We start from the raw sequence: 18,929 nt of genomic DNA on the forward strand, positions 1-18,929 counted from the left end.
TCATATTGCAATAACACACCTCACATTTTCCACAATTGGTTTGTATTGATTCCACTTCAAGGGTGATGGTGTGGTTTTACCATTTAATGACCTTTCTGTACACTTGCTGTGCATTTTTCCTGCTTAGTAAACTCTCTGTAGGTAAAATGGAGTGAAACTGCTGTTAAGAGATTCACTGTGAGAGGCAGCCTGGACCTTCCCATTTCTCAGATACATGGGATCAATCTTATGACACTTCTTGCTGTAGAAATCTAGTGCGTGCAAATGTGTGTGTTCCCCAGATAGAAACAGAAATAGCTTCAGTGATAGCTTATTATCTCAAAGAAAAAAAAAGAAAAGAGAAAGAGAAATGCTCATAGCAAAAATGAAGACTGCAATGAAAGGCATAAGGATGAAGGTAAAAACCACTCGGATCATGCTGCTTACAGATTCTATCTGCTGGGGTATTTGGATATATATTTTGGGATCTTTTCTAAGTGCGTACGCACACACACACAGATATAGGCCTAATTTATTACTTTTAATCAGAATGGAATCATACTATCCGTAGTGTTTCACAACCTGTTGGGGGTTTTTGTAAATTCAACCATATATTATGAACATACTCTATTATTATTGTTTTCAATATCAACATTGTTACTGTTTTTAATATTATTATTGTTTTATACCAATATTATTTTGAATTATTTCAGTATTGTTTCAACAATGTTATTGTTTTTAATATTTCAAAAATGTTGTTTATATTGAAAACAATGTGATAATAGCTACACTGCCATAGGTATTCTTAACATTTACAGCCTTTTAAAAACTCAATCCGTGGTGACCCTGTGGGAGACAATAGTCCCAACTGTCCTGCAGACCGTCAGGCCATTTGCCCGTACAGTATCTTGTGTGCACCCTGCGTGGTAACCATTTACTCCTCTGTCTTCTTTGTCCTGCTATTCCCAACTCTTAACAAATGCTCACTGTATATTAATTGAATAAATGTTGACTATCTGAGAGCCTTCTAGGTGCCCCATCTAGACCCCAGCTTCTGCTGCAATCATGTGACACGCATCTTAAATTTACCCCCAAATTCTCCCACTTGGCACCCTACAGAGCCTCCATTTTTGCCTTTCTCCTCAGTCACTTGGACTATACGTCGGCTGTGACTGAAGGAAGCTACACTGAAACCCAGAAATCATCAAATGTAAGAGCCAGAAGGAAACTTCGAGGTCATTTTAGCCCAATCCCATTAACATACAGATGAAGAAGCTGGGGGCAGAGAAAGAGAATGACCTTTTTGAAAAGCATACTCTAGTCAGGGTCTGGTTTCAAATCCAGATCCCTCGCTCCTTCATTTAACAAGCTTCTATTAAGTACCTACTATGTGTACGACACGTGGCTAAGCACTGGGCATCCTAAGTTGAATATGATACAAAAGGGATCTCCCTTGAGGATGTCAGTCTAGCAGGGCAGCCGACACAGGACAGAGGGGAGTAAATTGTGTGTGCGTGTGTGCATATACACGTGAGTGTGCGCAGGTGTGGGCGCACGACAGCAGCTGGAGCCCTCTCCCAGGTGTGTTTATGACTTGCCCCGGGGAGCACAGCCGGGGAGGTATCTGACACTATCCAGGCAGTCGGAATGAACATTTTCTGAGTGTTTTCTGTGTTAGGCACTCTCCACCCATTATCTCACTAAATTCTCACAAAAATCCTGTCAGGTCAGTATCCTTCCTGCTCATTTCATAGCCAAGAAATGGAAGGAGGAGCAGGCAGGTGAACTGATTTGCCCGTGGGCATAAGCCAGGGTTTCAGCTCAGGGGCTGCTTGATCCTAAGCCTGTGCTCTTTTTACTATCATAGGGATGGTAAGTGGATGTCTACTCAAATTCCAACTGATCGCTTGAGGCTGTTTGAACCCTGTGCTGTAAAGAATTCTAGGCGATATCCGAGCTCTTGTGCTCATAGGGTGGTGGATTAATGATGGCGGCCATGGGCTTAGGGTGGAACGTGGTAGCCCTACGTCAGGACGCTGTAGTTCCTGAGTTACACAGTACTGTCCACTCTCCCAGGCCCAACCCTCTCTAAGTCAAGTCCCCCAACTCCTCCCTTATCCTGTTCCCTTCCTCTGAGCTCAGAACAGTATTTTGTGCCACCTGGATGTCCAGAATCTCATCTCCTAACCTGGTCAACTTCCTTGTGCAGTGTCCCATGCCGTAACCCTTTTAAGATTTTTAGTCCATCAGTGATACCTCTTTTATATTGCCCCATGACCCTGCTCTGTGCTGATGACAGCTTATGTCATATGTAAATTATTACATGCCTACAGCTTAATATGTTTATGTTTCTGGGTAAAGTGCAACGGCAGGCCTTCCTAATTCAAAGGAGTGACTGCAGCAGAGGGAATTTCAGACCCTTGGGCTGGTGAGGTGGGATCTGTCAGTCGTTGAGTTTATACCAAGTGGCTGCCTCTCTGCCAGTGCACACAACTGACCTTGCACCTTTTCTTAGATGCTAGAGAGCCCTGGATGTAATAGTGAGGCGCTGAGGTATTGCAGGTCTGTGCATGTGATGCTTAAAGAGGAATCTGGAGCTGGAGATGGTGTTTTCTTACTTACACAGTTTATGGTTTCCAGCTGTTGCCCTGAGTTAAACACTAGAATTAGGTCTAGGCTGTGGTTCTAGCTGGTATGCCTCTGCTTTAAATTTTATCTCGTAACCCCTTGGCACCAAGATTTTCAGTTTTCCTAAACTGGCCACAAATTTGAAACAAGTGTCTAAAACTAGTTAGAGTCCAAAGATCTCGCAGTAGTAACAGTAGTGCTACATGAATTGGTGGTGGAATGCTGAACTGTTCAGCGTCTGTTTGAAGTGTCTCCCTGTTTTCTTGTTTTCTGCAGTAGAAATAAGTTACGTTGACTCAAGGTATGTGTTTTTGCGCCTTTCACATATGTGACAATCTATTTTCTGAATTACTGGACTTTTAAAACACTGTGGGCACGTGTGTATGGATTTGAATGCAAACCACATCTGGAAGTGTTATTTTTAAATGATTGAATAAACTCTTTCGCATCAGAAGAGCATTTTCCCTTGACCATCCCATTCATGTGTAACTTATACATCATAATACTTCTAACAAGAATATCCATTGACTTTAAAATTTTACTTTTCAAACTCTTTTCAAATAAGAAGAGAGCTCCCCAAAGCTGAGGTTCACCACCTGATTTTTATGGAGAGTTGTAATTTTCTATTTTAGTAAATCAGACAGCCCTGTGGCTTTCTAGGTTAGCATTATCGCTGGTGCCCTGCAGTTTTTTTCCTGGACTAAAAACAAAGAATAACAGAGTAAACATATTTAAAATATATCCTCTCGTTTGATGAAATGAGCAGCCCATGTGCCAAAGTGAGAGCGTGTGCGTGACAGCCTTTATTGTTATGCGTGTTTCATGTGCCACTCAGATGTCAAGGTTCCTTTTTAATTGCATGTGTGAATTTTTAAACAGACAAAAATAAGGCTAACTAGATGGAATAGAAAAGTATGGTCCTGAAGAACAGGTTCCGTGCAACTCAAGGTCTCAATCTTCTACATATTGTGTCTGTCACCAAAACCCCAAGAACTGTCTTAAATACATTCTAGTGAGGGGCCCTTCTCCCAGGTGGGCTGTAATGTAATGTAATCTTCTTTCCAATACTCTGGTATTAACCAGAGTGTTGAGATGTTCTGAAAATGTCCAAATGGGGGGGGGGTGCTCGCAGATTATTTAAACATAATATTGACTAGGGACTTTGAGAGATCTTTTACTTCATTTGTCACCCATATGTTCAGTTGTAATTGTATCTTCCAAAGTGATTGATGTCCCTTAATTTGATGTTTCTGATTACCCTAAATTGTAGTCATTAAATGTCATTTCAGTACTTAATTGAATATCCTAGTATATGATTCACTATACTTCAGAAACTTACGTTGAACTCACGGTACTGGTTTTTGAGTCTAGCACTGAAACTAGTTGAATTACTAGAGGAGAGCTCATTTGTAGTTCATAGGACTATTAGTCTCCTCAAAGGTACTGAAAGAACATAGAGCATCATTAAAAATAAAGAATAAAAAAATGATTGCTTCTTATCAGTATGACTGACCTGTCACATGGCTGGCGATAGAAGGAAGTTAGATTTGTTATGTGAATGCAATCGTCATGAAGACATTCACTCTTGGGAGCTGGCACCTGGTAGGTGATTGCTTTGTATTTATTAATGAAAGGTCATATGGCTTCAGTTCCTGCCTGCTGCTGGTGACTCCCAAGTCAGCATTTCAGTGTGGAGCTCTCAGAGTTCTGACCCACATTTCTGGCTGCCTTCTACACGATGATGCCTGGAGGAGCCACAGATACTTCAGGTGCCCGATGCCTAAAACAGAACCACCATCTCCTCCTAAGCCTGCCCCTCCTCTCTCCCCTCCTTGGTTATCAGAATCACATGCTACCCAGTCACCTGGAGTCTTTCCTCTCCCTCACTTCCTAGATCCAATTGTTTATCCATCAGGTATTACAGTTTTTCTTTCTTACCACCTTGCTAGCCTGTCCACATCTCTCCATCTCCATCGCCACTACTTTGTCAAATCCTTAGATTCCACCTGAATTTTAGCCAGTCCTCTGATGAGTCTCCCTGCCTAGGCCAGTGGTCCCCATGCTTTACTGTACTACATCACTCCCCAGAAAACTGGAGATGCCTAGATCATGCCTTCATCAGTTTCTCTTTTGGTAGGTCTGGGTGGGGCCCAGAAATCGGAATTTTAAGCAGGCACCCCAGGTGATTCTGATGTGGGCAGGGTGGGGTGCAGACTTGGAGCTTCACGTGCCTCCCGTCCATTCTGAGCACTCAGACACAGCTTTGCTCTAAAACAGAAGACTCACCCATGCCCCTGATTAAAAATCTTCAAAGAACTACCATTCCATGGCAGTGGTTTTCAGACTGTGGTCAGTGAGGTTCCCAGGGGTTCCTCAGAGGTTCCTCAGTGTGTGCACGTGTGTGGTGGGGATGGTTGGAGGGTGAAGGGGAGGGTGAATTCTCCATGAAGAGCTTTTAGTTAATTCCTCCCACCCCCATCCCTTTCTTTAGTCAGAGCAGTTCTGCTTTAAAGGTTTAACAGGAGATTTTCTTTGGGAAGTGTCCCTTTTACTTTTTAAAAAAATGATAGTCTATGGGAGTAGATTTCAAACTTTCTTTTTTTTAAATCAGGACCCCACAGTGAGAAATAATGTGCATTCTGTAACATGGCCCAGTACATACACACATATTTTTGTGTGTAACCGAAACAAGTTTCAGGAAAGCTACCCTTACTATACTTGCATTCTGATCTTTTCTGTTCTATTTTATTTTTTAGAAAATTGCTGGTTGCAACTTACTAAATTGATTTCACAAGCCGCTAATGAGTTGCAACTGAGCCTGAAAAGCCTCTGCTCTAAGCTCTCTCAGTAGATTTCCTTTATGAACCATGGAACATAGAAGTATTTTCCCAGTCCTCCGGTGATGATGCGTGACTCAGACCATTCTAGATGCTTGAGGAGAGGTTAATTCAATACATACAGTGGACACCTGAGGGCATGCAGACTTAATTCTCTTGATAAACTCCTGGTTGAAAAAGGCTTATGGGGTGTGAACTATACAATAAATCCAAACTCCTGAGAATTGGCCGCAGGGCCCGTCTGGGTCTGACCTATGTTCATCTCTCAGGCTTCATCTTACTTCCCCAGTCTCTTTCCTGGGTTAAAACCATCCTGAACTATTTGGAATTCCCCAAGTACATCATGCTGTTTCTCACCTTGGCAAAGTCATTCTTGACCTTCAGAACTCAGCTCAGCTGAGTCATTTCACCTGCGACCTTCCTTGAGCGTAGTCAGAATCGTCACATCCGGGCTCCGTGCCTGTCAGTGCCCAAAAGGTGGGACCAGACAGCGCGGGCATCAGCAGGTGCTGCAGTTAGTGTGGTACCAGGCCCCCCGTGGGCTCTTAATAAACTTCAGTTATGTTCGATGGACTTGTCTTCTCTGCGGCTGAGCGTGGGGCTCCATACTTAATTCTAAGGACACAGACAGGTATGAGGCACAGCCTGCATGCTTAGGGAGCTTAGAACAGGCCTGAAAAACAGGACATACTTATTAAAAATTACCTCAGTAGAGCACAATGCTCAGGAGTTTGCATGGGGGACTCGGGCCTAGGTTCAAATTGTGAGCCTTCTATTTATTGGCTTCTAAACCTGGGACAAACTCTCGAGCCATTCTTAAGTTCAAACTCATCATATGAGAGACTGGGAAAGTGAGAGCGGCAACCCACAGGGCTGTGAGTTTTAAACAATGGGTGTATGTGAAGCTCTCAGCACACTGCCTCGGCCCAGAGCTCTTGGGAAATGGTAGAGTGGAATCAAGCCAGCGATCTGCCCAGGGCCATGTGGATGTTGTAGGCGGAAAGCGCCACAGGAGTTCAGAAGAAGGAGTGGTCACCGTGGGCTGAACGGATGGGAGAGGTCCGGTGGAGGAGGTGGAATAGGAGCTAAGCTTAGCATGAAAAGCAGACCTTAGATGAGGAGGCAGGAAGGCATGGCAGGGTGAACCAGGGAGCCAGCCAAGGCCAGCGGAGGATGGTGTGTGCCTTGCCTGCAGACTGGCTTCGCTGCTGGTGCTTGTACACTTCATGTATGCCTGAGATATGCTCCAGCATTTTCCAAATAGAAGCTGAAGGTATTGATCTAAAGGCAATTTTCTCATGGCAAAGAATTCTGCCCTCTTTCTCTTTTCCATGACTTTTTGCCAAGTCCCCATAGGTTGTAGGTTAAACTATTTTTGGATCAGGACAGAGAAACAGTTTTAAAACTGGCAATGCATCATAGTCACCCAGGGAACTTTTTAGCCCTGCAGATTTCCACATCCCACCCCAGGGAGTCTGCCCATTGGGTCTGATGTAGGACCAAGGGATCTGCATTATTAAAAAGCTCCTCTGGGAATTTGATGGCCAGCTTGGGGAACTGCTAGCTCAGAGAATTCTTCTTAATCAGTTTTTAGCCATACTGTCTGATGGGAACAGTACATTGTTGTCTGGGAAACCAACAAGTCGAATTTGAGTTTTATGGGGAGTTGAAACTCATAGTTTGTAGAATGTAGCAATTTTCTACTTGGAAAGAAGTTTAGAAGCCATTTAACCCTCTCTCTCTCTCATTTGGGAAGAATCCCTTCCCTTTGTTCATCTCAAGATGATGCAGGCAAAGGAAATTCCCTGGCCAGGGGAGGCTCTCTGTCTGCTGGACAATGAATTCCTCTCCTAAATAGTTTCATTTACTTACAAAGAAGTCTTACATCCAACTCTGCCTTTTTGTACTTTTCCATTTGTTTCAGGGTGACCTTCAAAGTAAGTTGTGCTTCCTTTTCTGTGTGATGGTCCTTCAGGTCTTTGGAGACGGTTAACACGATGTGTTTTTCCTTGACTTTTCTTCTCTAAGAGAAACATTCCTGATTTCTTCCACTGGTTCCCAGATAGACCCTTCAGATCTGCTCCTACTTGTTAATGCCCGATTTAGAACAACAACAACAACAACAACAACAGAAGTGATTTGGGTTTGTCATGATGACTCTTTGAAAGCCTCGCTTGTTCCCAGCTGTTGTGGTCTGAGCATTGAGTTTAAATACTCAAAAAATATTCATCTTAGTTTTTTCTTCTAGAATTTATTGGAAATTGATAAGGGAATGGCTGATATGTATTTCCCAGGACCTAGCATCTGCCCTCTTTTAAGAACTGGGACAGTTGCCCATTTGTATGTTTCTCCCACATTCTTCAAGAATTTTCCATGATGACAGATTCCCAAGGCCCAAACCGTTCCTGACATTTTCTTCCCCTTTTGAATGTTTTTGGTGATCTCATATCTGCTGCTGGTGACATACAGTAAAAAAAGAAAAAAAAAAAAAAACCCAAAAAAAAACCCAAAGAATGAACTGTTTAGATAAACTGTGTCTCCACTCTGAGATGTGCTTAGGAGGGAGAGCTTGGCCGCCGGTGGACGAGTCTCGGAGCTGCACGTTTCCCAGCATTACCGCTTGGGGTGTAGTCATCGTCTTAGACGGCCAGCTGAAGCTCCCGCTCTCGAGTTCAACAGCGCCCTTGTTTGGGCTGTTCTATCTGTCAGAGACTTGCCTTTTGTTGTTCTTGGAAACAGTATAAAGAAAAGGTCAGCAGATTTTTGTTGTTCTTAACCTGACGGCCAGCCTATATTCTGGTTGAAATTCTTTCTCCTTTTCTTTCCTCCTTCCCTCCCTCCCTCCCTCTCTTCCTTCCCTCCCCAGAAAATCTTTCTGTTAGCAAACCAAAGAATGATATAGCTGTGATACATGCAGTTTCACAGTCAGATATGACAGTCTCTGAACAGGACTTTAAAGGCCAGAAGTACCCTCCCCCGTCCCCCACCACTTACTTTAGAAATAAGATCCTTTGTGGCTCCCTGCTGAACAGCCTAGCATGTGAACGGGAGCACACGCTCTGGGGCCAGGCTGCCTGGGTTCAAATCCCGCTGCTTCCAACTTGTCAGCAGCATGGCTTTGAGATTACCAACTTCTCTGTGGTTCGGCTTCCTCAGGGTGTTTAAAATGAGGGTAGTATATGGATATAGTATGTGTGTATATACAGTAGTACCTATTTCCAAGGGTTGCTATGAAGATTAAATAGTTAATTCATATAAAATGCTTGGAACAGTGCCTGGTACATAATCATTGCTCAATGAGAAGCGTGTCAAGTGTTGACTGAATGAATTATTTTATGCAATTCAATGCAAATGGAAAATGTATACAAATTACCACACTATGACAAACAGGGCATCAATTTGAAGATTTACTTAGAGCGTTTAGGTCCCCTGAGTAATCCAAACTAGCGTTTCATGCTGGGGGAAAAAAACTTTTATGATTAAGAAAAACTCCATTTTAAAAACAGGCTTTAGGAAAACATATTGGCAATTTATTTTTAGCCTTCTTTTTTTGATGTGCGTGTATGAAATAGATCATTCAAACAAAATTATATGAGATATATGTACAGTTTCAAGAATAACACTTAAAAGAATAAAAAGACATTTTAAACACATGTGTACTTGCCTCCTGATTCAATAGAACATTATCAGTGTCTTTGGACCCTCCCATGTGCCCTGTCCCAATGGCCCTCTCTCTCCTATTGAAGTAACCATATCATAAATTTCGTGTTAACCGTCTTGCTTTTCCTCGTGGTTTTATCACATATGGATGTACTGTTAGACATCAAATTATTTAGATTCACTTTTTTTAACTATACAATTAACGTTGATTTTTATTATTGGCATATGGCTGACCCTTGAACAACAGAGTCTTGAACTGAGCAGGTCCACTTATGTGCAGATTTTTTTTCAGTAAATACATACTACAGTGCTACACAGTCTGATGTGAGGTTGATTGAGTCTGCAGAGGTGGAATCACAGGCACGAGGGCCGGCTATAAAGTTACACACAGATCTTCCTCTGAGCAGAGGTTGGCACCCCTAATCCTTGTGTTGCTGAAGGGTCAACTGTATTTGGATTTATTTCCAGCATCATATTTTGTTCTTTACCCCACTTTCCTATGTTTCATTTTTCTCCCTCCTTATTTTTGTATTGAGATCTTTTTTTCTTCTTTCCTTTTGTTGCTTTCTTCCCCTTCCACTGGTTTGGAAGTTATATACTCTATTAAATTTTGACGTGCATATTTAAGTATAAAGTTTATCAATATTTTTCCCTCCTACCCATTAACACAAAAACCTTGGAACACTCGCACGGGGATTTCTTTGGAATTCTGCAATTGCACACAGAAAGGACTCTTGTCATCAAAGTTGGTAGCTTTTGATGTCTGCTTTGTTTAGTTCTTCCCTCTGGACCACGTAACAACCCTGTCTCAGGAATAGCAGAGAGAACACAAGTGTTACTATTATGGGAAATACAGCCCACTGGAGCTGGATGGGGCCTTAAAGATGATCTAAACTAGTGTTTTTCAAACTTTTGACTAATCCTAAGAGTCAGAAATAATATTTTACTTTATAACCAATGCACACAAACATACAGTATATAAAACTGAAACAAAAGTTTCATGAGACGATACTTCCCTTAGTCTGTTTCACAGACTCTGAGCTATTCCATTTCCATTCTTTCATTATAAAAAAAAAATACCTTTCCAAACTCATTAAATTGATTGCATACACACTAAGGTATCCTGGCCCACAGTTTGAAAAACCCAGAATGTGCCTAAGGTCCTCAGTTTACAGTTTAGGAAGCTGAAGTCCAGACCGATGACATGGATCTCCCAGAGCTGTACAGTCAGTGAAGAGTTAGGACCCAGAGATCTGATCTTTTACCTCCAAGTTTACTTCCTTTTTTTATATATGTTAGCCAAACCAAAAATGATACAGGATGGGGGGAAAAAGGAGCCATTGGAGAGCTTCAGTTATGAAATGGGGCATGAAACGCCCCGAGAACTCCTGCAACCTACGTTTGGCAGACGTCTTTGACAAAGCATCTCACGATGACCACTGCTTCGTGACCCCAACACAGGGTCAGGTGCCACTCTTCATTACCTCTGAGCCTCACAGCCACCCCGTACAGTTGGGATCATGACCCTTACTGAATAAGGGGTTGAAGGCTCAGAGGGGAGCTCATAAGGTGAGCAGCGGGGCATAGCTGTCTGACCCCAGAGCTCACGGAGTTTCATGGCCTCACACTGCCTCTTTATAATTTTTGACTTACTTATTATTGTGCCTCTCAGAAGGAAGATAAAACAAAAAGAGGAATACTGTTCAGGTCTGACTCTAACCAGGAAGAGCAACTAGTTGGTGATACGGTTCACAGACTTGCTTATTCTGTCTCTGCCATTAGCACCTTGGCTCCCGGAGAGCCTGGTCCTCTCCTTGTTCACTGTCTAGTACAGTCTTGGCGCATTGTAAGCTCATGGTGACTGTTTGCTGAATGGAAAAGTAAGGGCATTTAGCAATGATAAGGACCCTGGGCCTGGACTTTGGGAGAAAGAAGCCACATCACAGGTTCCATCATGGCCAAGCGTGCAGCCTAGGGGAGAAGCTGCCTGGGTTTAAAATTTGATGTTCTTTACAAGCTATTTGATTGTAAGCAAGTTCTCTTGTGCCTCAGTTTCCTGAGAATGACAATGATGCCTACTTCATAATGGGGTTCTATGAGTTAGTAAGGGAAAGCACCCACATGTTAGCTGTCATGGTTATCTGATGTTATGGTGTCTAAGTAAGGGACTATTGAACCCATGTCTCATATTTTAGGAAAACCATACCAGAAAGCTTCGAAGTAAGCCAGCTACGATCTCAGAAGAGACTCCCCTTCATGTGCCATTGGTGCTAAAACTGTGCTACATAAATGAATGTGCTATTCACAAGCATGTCTCTATCTCATCATGAAAGGGAAAGCTTTATTTCTGATTTAAAAATATCTCAATCTAGAGCAGATTATTAAGACGATGACCGATGAATATGTCAAAAAGAATACAGTGCTTAGTAAGCATCAGCATGGGTTTATGAAGAATACAGTTTTTGAGCAGGTGACTTAGTTACAAGACTAGGAGCATCCCACAGACGCCATGTGCCTTATTTTCAGGAGAGCATGTGGAAAATCTGATTTAGAGAACAGCAGCATGCAGGGTTAAGTGAGTGAGGCCTCCCCACACATGCCCTGGAATTGAGCTTCAGTCTTCTCACCTACAAAATGTGGCCGATGACTGCAGCTGCCTGCTAGTGTGATTCAGAGAACGGACAGGGACAAGGTCCGTGTCGTGCTCAGTAAGCAAGAAGTAAGTGTCAGCCCCTAATCAGGATAGCTGGGTAAGCCGACAAGAAGGTGAAATGGCACGTGGTTAACGGTCAGAGAGGTTCTCCGCTATTTGCTTCCAACAAGCCCAGGCAGAGGAAGGCTGGAAGTGGGTTTTGCAGTAGTCAAAGCCTTAAGGTCCCCTTGATGCCTCTGATCAAAGACTGGACGAGAAGAAACCTAAATAATTAGCCTGAGGTCTGAGCGCCTGTTGCTTCCTCCCTCTCTTCCTCCAGGGGCCTTCGTCGTGTGCTGGACCCCGGGCCTGGTGGTTCTGCTGCTCGACGGCCTGAACTGCACGCAGTGCAACGTGCAGCACGTGAAACGGTGGTTCCTGCTGCTGGCGCTGCTCAACTCGGTCATGAACCCCATCATCTACTCCTACAAGGACGAGGACATGTACAGCACCATGAAGAGGATGATCTGCTGCTTCTCTCAGGAGAAGCACCCGGAGAGGCGCCCCTCCCGCATCCCCTCCATGGTCCTCAGCCGGAGCGACACGGGCAGCCAGTACACGGAGGAAAACGCCAACCCGGGCCCGGTCTGCAGCAAGAACGGCCCCTGAGCCGCGCCTGCTCCTCCGCCGGCCCCGCCCCGGTGGGAGGGGCACGTCAGGAACGGTTACTGTCCCCGGCAAAGCCCACGTACAGTGTTATTTGAGGTCTGAATGAATTATTGGGAATTTTTAAAAATTGTTTTACATAGTTTAAAAAGCACGGGCAGGAAAGAGAGGGCAGAATGCATTTACAGAAAATGCACAGGAAGCGGGAAGGCAGACAGTGGATTCCTGCTGGGTGTCCTGGAACCCTTCGGAGCACCGCCGAGCAGGCCGTGCCTTCTGGGCTCTGCCACCATCTCGAGCCATTCTCTTTGTGTTCTCAAAGAATGTTGTCAAAGGGCTTAGGCCAAAATAAATTAAAATGTTACTTGAGCCACTTTATGTAGCTGTTTGGAAAGCCTATGTAGTTCTTTCTGCATGCATTCGGAATGTTTTTTTTTAAAAAATGCTTCCGCGGTGATGTTTTTCTCCTCAAACAAACCTTGGCCAGTAGCTTGGTGTACAGTAGGAATCTCAGAACAACAAATCAGTAAGGGCTCCAGAGTAAACTTTATTTTTAACTGAAAAACATTCTGAGGAAAAAGATTTCCTTTAAAAGTAATAACAAAATGGTAAACGTAAAAAGCTCCTTTTGAAGCCAAACAAACAAACTTCGATGTGGTCTTCTCAGCGTGCATAGGTGAATAAATACACCTGCATATTTAAACATTTCAAATGTGTATTTGAAGACATCACGGACAGTGATGGTGAAATACATTCACCGGCCACCTAGACTTTGCAATCTAGGACTACAGCTGTAGAAATGACCTGTTGTGCTCCAGAACAGCAAGACGTGATTGATTTGGAAACAAGCACACAGCGGGGTAAAAGGTGTTATTGACATGCAGGCTGAAGTTCTTGTGTATATGATCAAATATGAGCCCAACTGGTCTTTCTATTCAGTTCCCTCCATCCCACTGGTGGCTTGTCAGATTTAGTATATAGAATAATTTTCACATTTCATATTTTGCCCAAAGTTATTGGCATGCTTCCAGTACTTATTTTATTTGTGAACTGAATTTTGATCTGGATTCTATTTAAATTTTTTCCCCTTCAAAGGCGACATGAAAGGCAAGTCAGCAAGAAAAAAAAATGCATACACAGAGGCTACTAACCAGAGTTTTCTATGTAATGCATTTAGAGTATATTCTGATTTTAAAATAAGAATATCTTCAAAGCAGATATTATAGTATTTATGTAGTTTGCAAAAGAAGTTTACATTTTTTGCTATTGTGAGGTAACATTTATGTGCAAGAACTACTTGTAATAAAAGGATTTGAGAAGTCATGCTTTTAGCTATAATGGCCTAAAATAGAGAATATTATGATTTGAAGGGATAGATTTCACAAACTGTGTAGTTAAGTGGGTCTATCTAAAGCTTATGTCAAAGCTATCTATAAAATAAAATAAAAAAGAGAATCTATTTTCTCTTGTTGAGATGCATTATTACTCTGTGTATTTTCTAAGTAAAAATGCGGTTTGTGGTAACTAAGGCACACATAGCTGTTGCAGGGGAAAAATCAGGTTTGCCATGAAGTACATACTCTCAGTGTTCTATGTGAGCATTTGGAATCCACAGCTGACCGAAGGGTGGAGAATTGAAATTGAATTCCAGTCCCTGAATAGCTACTAAGGGATCTTTAAAGGTTTTATTTTGAGGAAAGCACCATTTTTAGTACCCTGCAGCAGAGTGTCACAGTCAGAATGGTGTCTGGAGGGGATCCAAGAGTGGAAACTCAGGATGGAAATATATAGCTTTTGTTTTTATGCACACACATATCTCAACCCTGGTGCAAGTGTAGAGAAGTCATGTATATTTGGAGATGACAAGTACCAGCCATCACAGGACCCACCAGAACACAGCAAACCCACCTCTTAGTTGGAAAAAAAAAACAAAAAACAAAAATAAAGGAAGAATATGCCTTCTCAAATCCTAGGATCTCAAGTGTATCTGCAAGTCATCAAGAAGATGGTTCTAAAAATTTAGATCAGAAATTTTCAGACCAGCCCTTGACTCAAAGCATGGGCTACTCCCTAATCAAACGAGATTTAATTTTTTTCTTAGATTTGTAGCACTGTCCAAGTGTTCTGCTTAATCTACGTTGGGAGAGAATTTGGTCCTTCATGAAGACTGTCTGCTTGGTAAGAAAGAATTTTTTGGAAATAAACAGAAGTTTCTTGGTGAAAATTTTTAAAAGTAAGTGGTAGACTTGAGGCCCTAATGTGACTTCTAGAAGCCCTAAGCACTGAAATGATTAGGCCTCCACTTGTGTAATTCCAAATACAAACAACCCTAAGCTATAGAATAAGTGTATAAGCCTCCAACAAAGCTCTAATTTCCCTCACCATCAGCACTTTAATGTGTTTTATAAATGTTAATAATCAAAATTTAGAAATTCCATTGCCCCTGGTTCACCAGCACCTGAGCTCACATTTGGATGGTGCAGGACAGGGTCAGCAGTAGCGGCCTTGGGCAGCGGGGGGACACAGGAGGCCGGTGGTGGGGTGGGATGGGCGTGCAACTCTGTCCATCTGCTGGTGCCGCCCCATAGAGACCATAAGGCATGCCATGCACTGTGTTTGTAGACTAATTCCATAAGGTTGACAGTGTTTTGTTCTTATTAGCTCATTAATCCCCTAATCATTCAGGGAGTAGGGAGCAATAAGAATGGCCGTCTTTTAGTTGATTTACTGGGCATAATGAAGGCAGACTCCGTGAAGACACTCATGAAGGTGACTTATTGATAAACTGAAGCCTTGTTAGAACCAGGAGTGAAAATAACCACAGCGTTACTCTACACGGTGATGCATCTTACTGCATCCTAAAAAGAATCTGGAACACACAGAAGCAGATCTGACTTCTGGGTTGCTCACCAGCGAGTTACATTCCCTTGGCAAACCACTGAACGTGAGATTTAATTGGAAACCCCTAGGGCCCCCTCCAGCTTCACATATTTTCAGGTGTAAGAGCTGAGGTTAGAATCACTTAAAGGCATAAAAAAAAAAAAAACTTTAAAGGAAGCTGCATTCTGTGAGGGATGCTCTCCCAAACACATCACATAATTTAAAATACTGTTAAGACTAGACTTCACAGAGAAATAACATTAGGATGGGAGATGCTGTTGTTGTAGAATTTTATTTTAGGTTTTTTTTTTTTTTTTTTTTTTTGGCCCTAATGCTGTATCTATTTTTATAGCATTCTCTCCAGTGCCTTTTAGAGTGTGCTGCCTCCTAAATTAACAGATGGTAAACTATCAATGGCAGTGGTTAAGGGTTCAGAGAATTTCATTGTACATAATTTCTGAACTAAAAGTTTATAGTGCAAGTGATGGTACAACAGTCACTGAAATCACGTGGGGATTCTGGTACAGGTGGATAAGAGGATGGGTCATCACATTGCTCTATACATACAATGCAACACCTCTGCATGCCGATCCATGAACATGGTTTGCACTTTACCAGGTCAACCAATTTTGGAATTTACAGTTCTTACCAGATTTTTAGAGAATTGCAATTTCATATAACAAACTTTATAAAAAATTTTCTATATCAGCAACTTCAAGTTTACATAATTCAAATTTTCATAAACTGCATCTGTATTGTATTTGTTACTGAGATTAGTGCCTGCATATTCTATGTTAGTCAGAAGGTTATATTGAAGAAAAAGGTGGGGGGCGGTGCCTGTCACAAGTCTATGTTACGTCTTTGTGCATATTAGAAAATGGTATCCCGTCCTCAAAGGACTTTACGTGCATCTATTGGAAATCATCTAGTATATTAATTTTGTTAGAACTTTACTACTTGTCAGAAAACTGTGCTAACACATGTGCATGTTCACAGTATGATTGGCACACACACAAATATAGTAACAACGATTTTGAAGAAAGCACTAGGTTGAAATTCAAGATGCCTGGGTTCTGATTTCTGTTCTGTCCTAAACCATCTATGAACTTCTAGATAGGATTGCTGATGTCCTAAATAGATGGGCTTAAATGATCCTTAAGGACCTTTCAATTCCAAAATTCTGCCATGCTATACATCACCTCCCAGGTCTGAATCATGGAAAGAACCTAAGTCTTTGGATTCTTTGGGTTTTACTCCCCGCGTAGGGATTTCAAGTAAAGGGGGTCTGTTTCATTTATTGCATATTTCAGAGTGCATAAGGATCAACTAGGGAGACCAATGAAAATCTATGCGGTTAAAGCAGTTGTGATACGTGTAACTGTAAGCCCATCATCAATACAGGGAGGAAAGAATTTCTGGAATAAAATGGAACTGCTCATCCAGGTGGAGAGCCTCAGAGCCGTGACAGTCTGCTCATGTGTGCTGAAGTGAACTTGAATTCAAAGTGTGTGAGCCGCAAGGCAAACAGAAACCCAAATTTAGGCAACATATTTGAACATTTCCACGGTGCTAGGGAACAAATAAGCAAAAAAGTCCTTGCCCTTAAATGAATTAACAAAATCATAAACATATACACAAGTAATCTAAGGGAAATATCAAGTGAAAGGGATCTGAAAATACTGTTTGGACACGTATGGAAGTAGCCATCCTCCAGACATCCCTCTGTAATATAATTCTTGGTATAGAATTCTCCAAGACCTAGGGGAAGAAAAAGAAATCCCTTAAAGGGGTGACTTTGGGGGATAACCTCAGCTGACAACTTATGCGTTGGGGATCTGTTACTGATCATCTAAACTAGACCTGTGTTTTTCTTAAGTGGACGCCTGACCACAGGTTTATATAAATTAGGAAATGCGATATTTCAGTCCGTCTTCAGTTAGAAAAACAGAAACAACTCTGGGTACTTGAAGCAGGAAGGTATTTAAAATAGGCAATTAGGTGTTTATAAAATAGTGGGAAAGGCTGGAGGAGCAAAGGTGAGGGGAGCCCATTGTTTGCTCTCAGATTGGCAGCTAACCTTCGGGAAATTATTGCCACACGGGTCAGGGACTTCTGGAAGCTGCCTCCGGGGGCAGGTGACTTGTGGAGGGACACTCAGAGCCACTGCAGAATCTCACACCTGCTGCTGGAGGAAGAATATGGCTTCTCTTTCCCTCCTGCCCTCCTCGTCTCTTGGACTTGGTACTGGCAGGATCTAAACTGGGATATCTGCTGGCTTTGTATTGTGGGAAATATGATTCTCAGGCTCCCAACCTTTTAGATTCAGGGGAGAGCAGAGCAAGGACCAGCAGTCCAGTTGACTGCCAATAGACAATACAACAGGGGAAAAGAGAAAAGTAAGGGAAGGAAGTCTTCTTGGCTTTTGAGGTTTTTACCTTTCTAAGATATGGGTCCTATTAGTTTTTCTTGACTGTGGGTAGAAGATAACGGATTCTAGAATAAGGGATGAAGATGCTCTGGAAAACAAAGCGTTGGAACATGTAACTTATGGCTCCACATTATAGTATATGGCGCTTCTGAAGGCTCAATTGGTAAATAAGACAAAAAAGAGCATAAGAGCATAGTTTACTTATTATTGGCTATTCCTTATCCAACCCTGTGATGTCAAAGTTGAGATTAGAGCACAAGAAATAAAATGGGTGGTCATAGTTGACACACAACCATGGGAAATATAGTACTACTTAAATTAATCTCTCCTTTAGATTTCCAGATGGTGAGAAGAGAATCTTGAAACAATAATGAGTGACCCATGGTAGGTATAAATTGCAAATGTGCAAAGTCATTTAAAAGTCAGAACTGAGTGTCCCATGGTCTTCAAAAATGCAGTGGATCAACCCCTTTCTAGAGCTGAAAGATAACAAATGTAAGTTTCAGAGGTTGTGGTTTATTTGGGAGAAAGTAACACTTAAGATTTTTCTTTTGATAGAAATAAGGGCCTGATTTATGCGTCCTTGTGCGGAAGTTGTAATGGAGGGGTTATCTGGATTTTACAATGAGGAAACTGAAGACCACAAGAATGAATGAGCAGTTAAATCAAGGCTCACACTTAGCTATCTAAATTCCTTTTTAGAGGTTCTTCTCTATTAAGAAAAAGTTTCCTACTTACTGTATATAACTTCAAAGAGCCAGTGTTTACTAATCATAGGTTAGCCCTCTTAGGGATTGAGGATGTTTATCTCTTTGAGCAATTCAGCTTCTGAGAATGTATGCTAAAGAAATGATTCTAAATTAAGAAAAGGTTTATTACACAAAGGTGATAAAAACAACATGACTTGAAACACCAGAAAAACTTCTAAACAACATAAATATCCAAGCATGTGACAGATGTAAAGCATTGTCATCAAGCATGTGGACTTTGGAATCACACAGTCTACATTCAGATCTTGGCTGTTTCACTTACGAGCTGTGTGGCTTGGGGCCATTCCTCTGTGATTTAGTTTCTCATCTATAAAATGAGGATCTGGAGTCTACCTCCCTCACAGGGTTGTTGTAGATTACATGAATTATACCTCCAGTACATGGAACACTGTATTTATGGCAGCTGATGGACCTGTTACTTGGCAATTTTAAGTTATGGGTATGGATAA

At 42.0% G+C, this 18,929-nt stretch overlaps 1 protein-coding gene across 1 annotated transcript in view; it reads left to right on the forward strand.

The window, feature by feature from the left end:
• Nucleotides 1-13,881, forward strand: part of LPAR3 (lysophosphatidic acid receptor 3) — a 77,022-nt gene extending 63,141 nt beyond the window's left edge. Inside the window, exon 4 of the mRNA XM_074376116.1 lies at nucleotides 12,077-13,881. Within this exon, the coding sequence (XP_074232217.1) occupies nucleotides 12,077-12,405 (329 nt within the window). The 3' untranslated portion in view covers nucleotides 12,406-13,881. The remainder of the gene's footprint in view (nucleotides 1-12,076) is intronic.
• The last annotated feature ends 5,048 nt before the right edge of the window (nucleotides 13,882-18,929 follow it).

This window comes from Camelus bactrianus, chromosome 13 (genome assembly GCF_048773025.1).
Source record: "Camelus bactrianus isolate YW-2024 breed Bactrian camel chromosome 13, ASM4877302v1, whole genome shotgun sequence".
NCBI lineage: Eukaryota > Metazoa > Chordata > Mammalia > Artiodactyla > Camelidae > Camelus > Camelus bactrianus.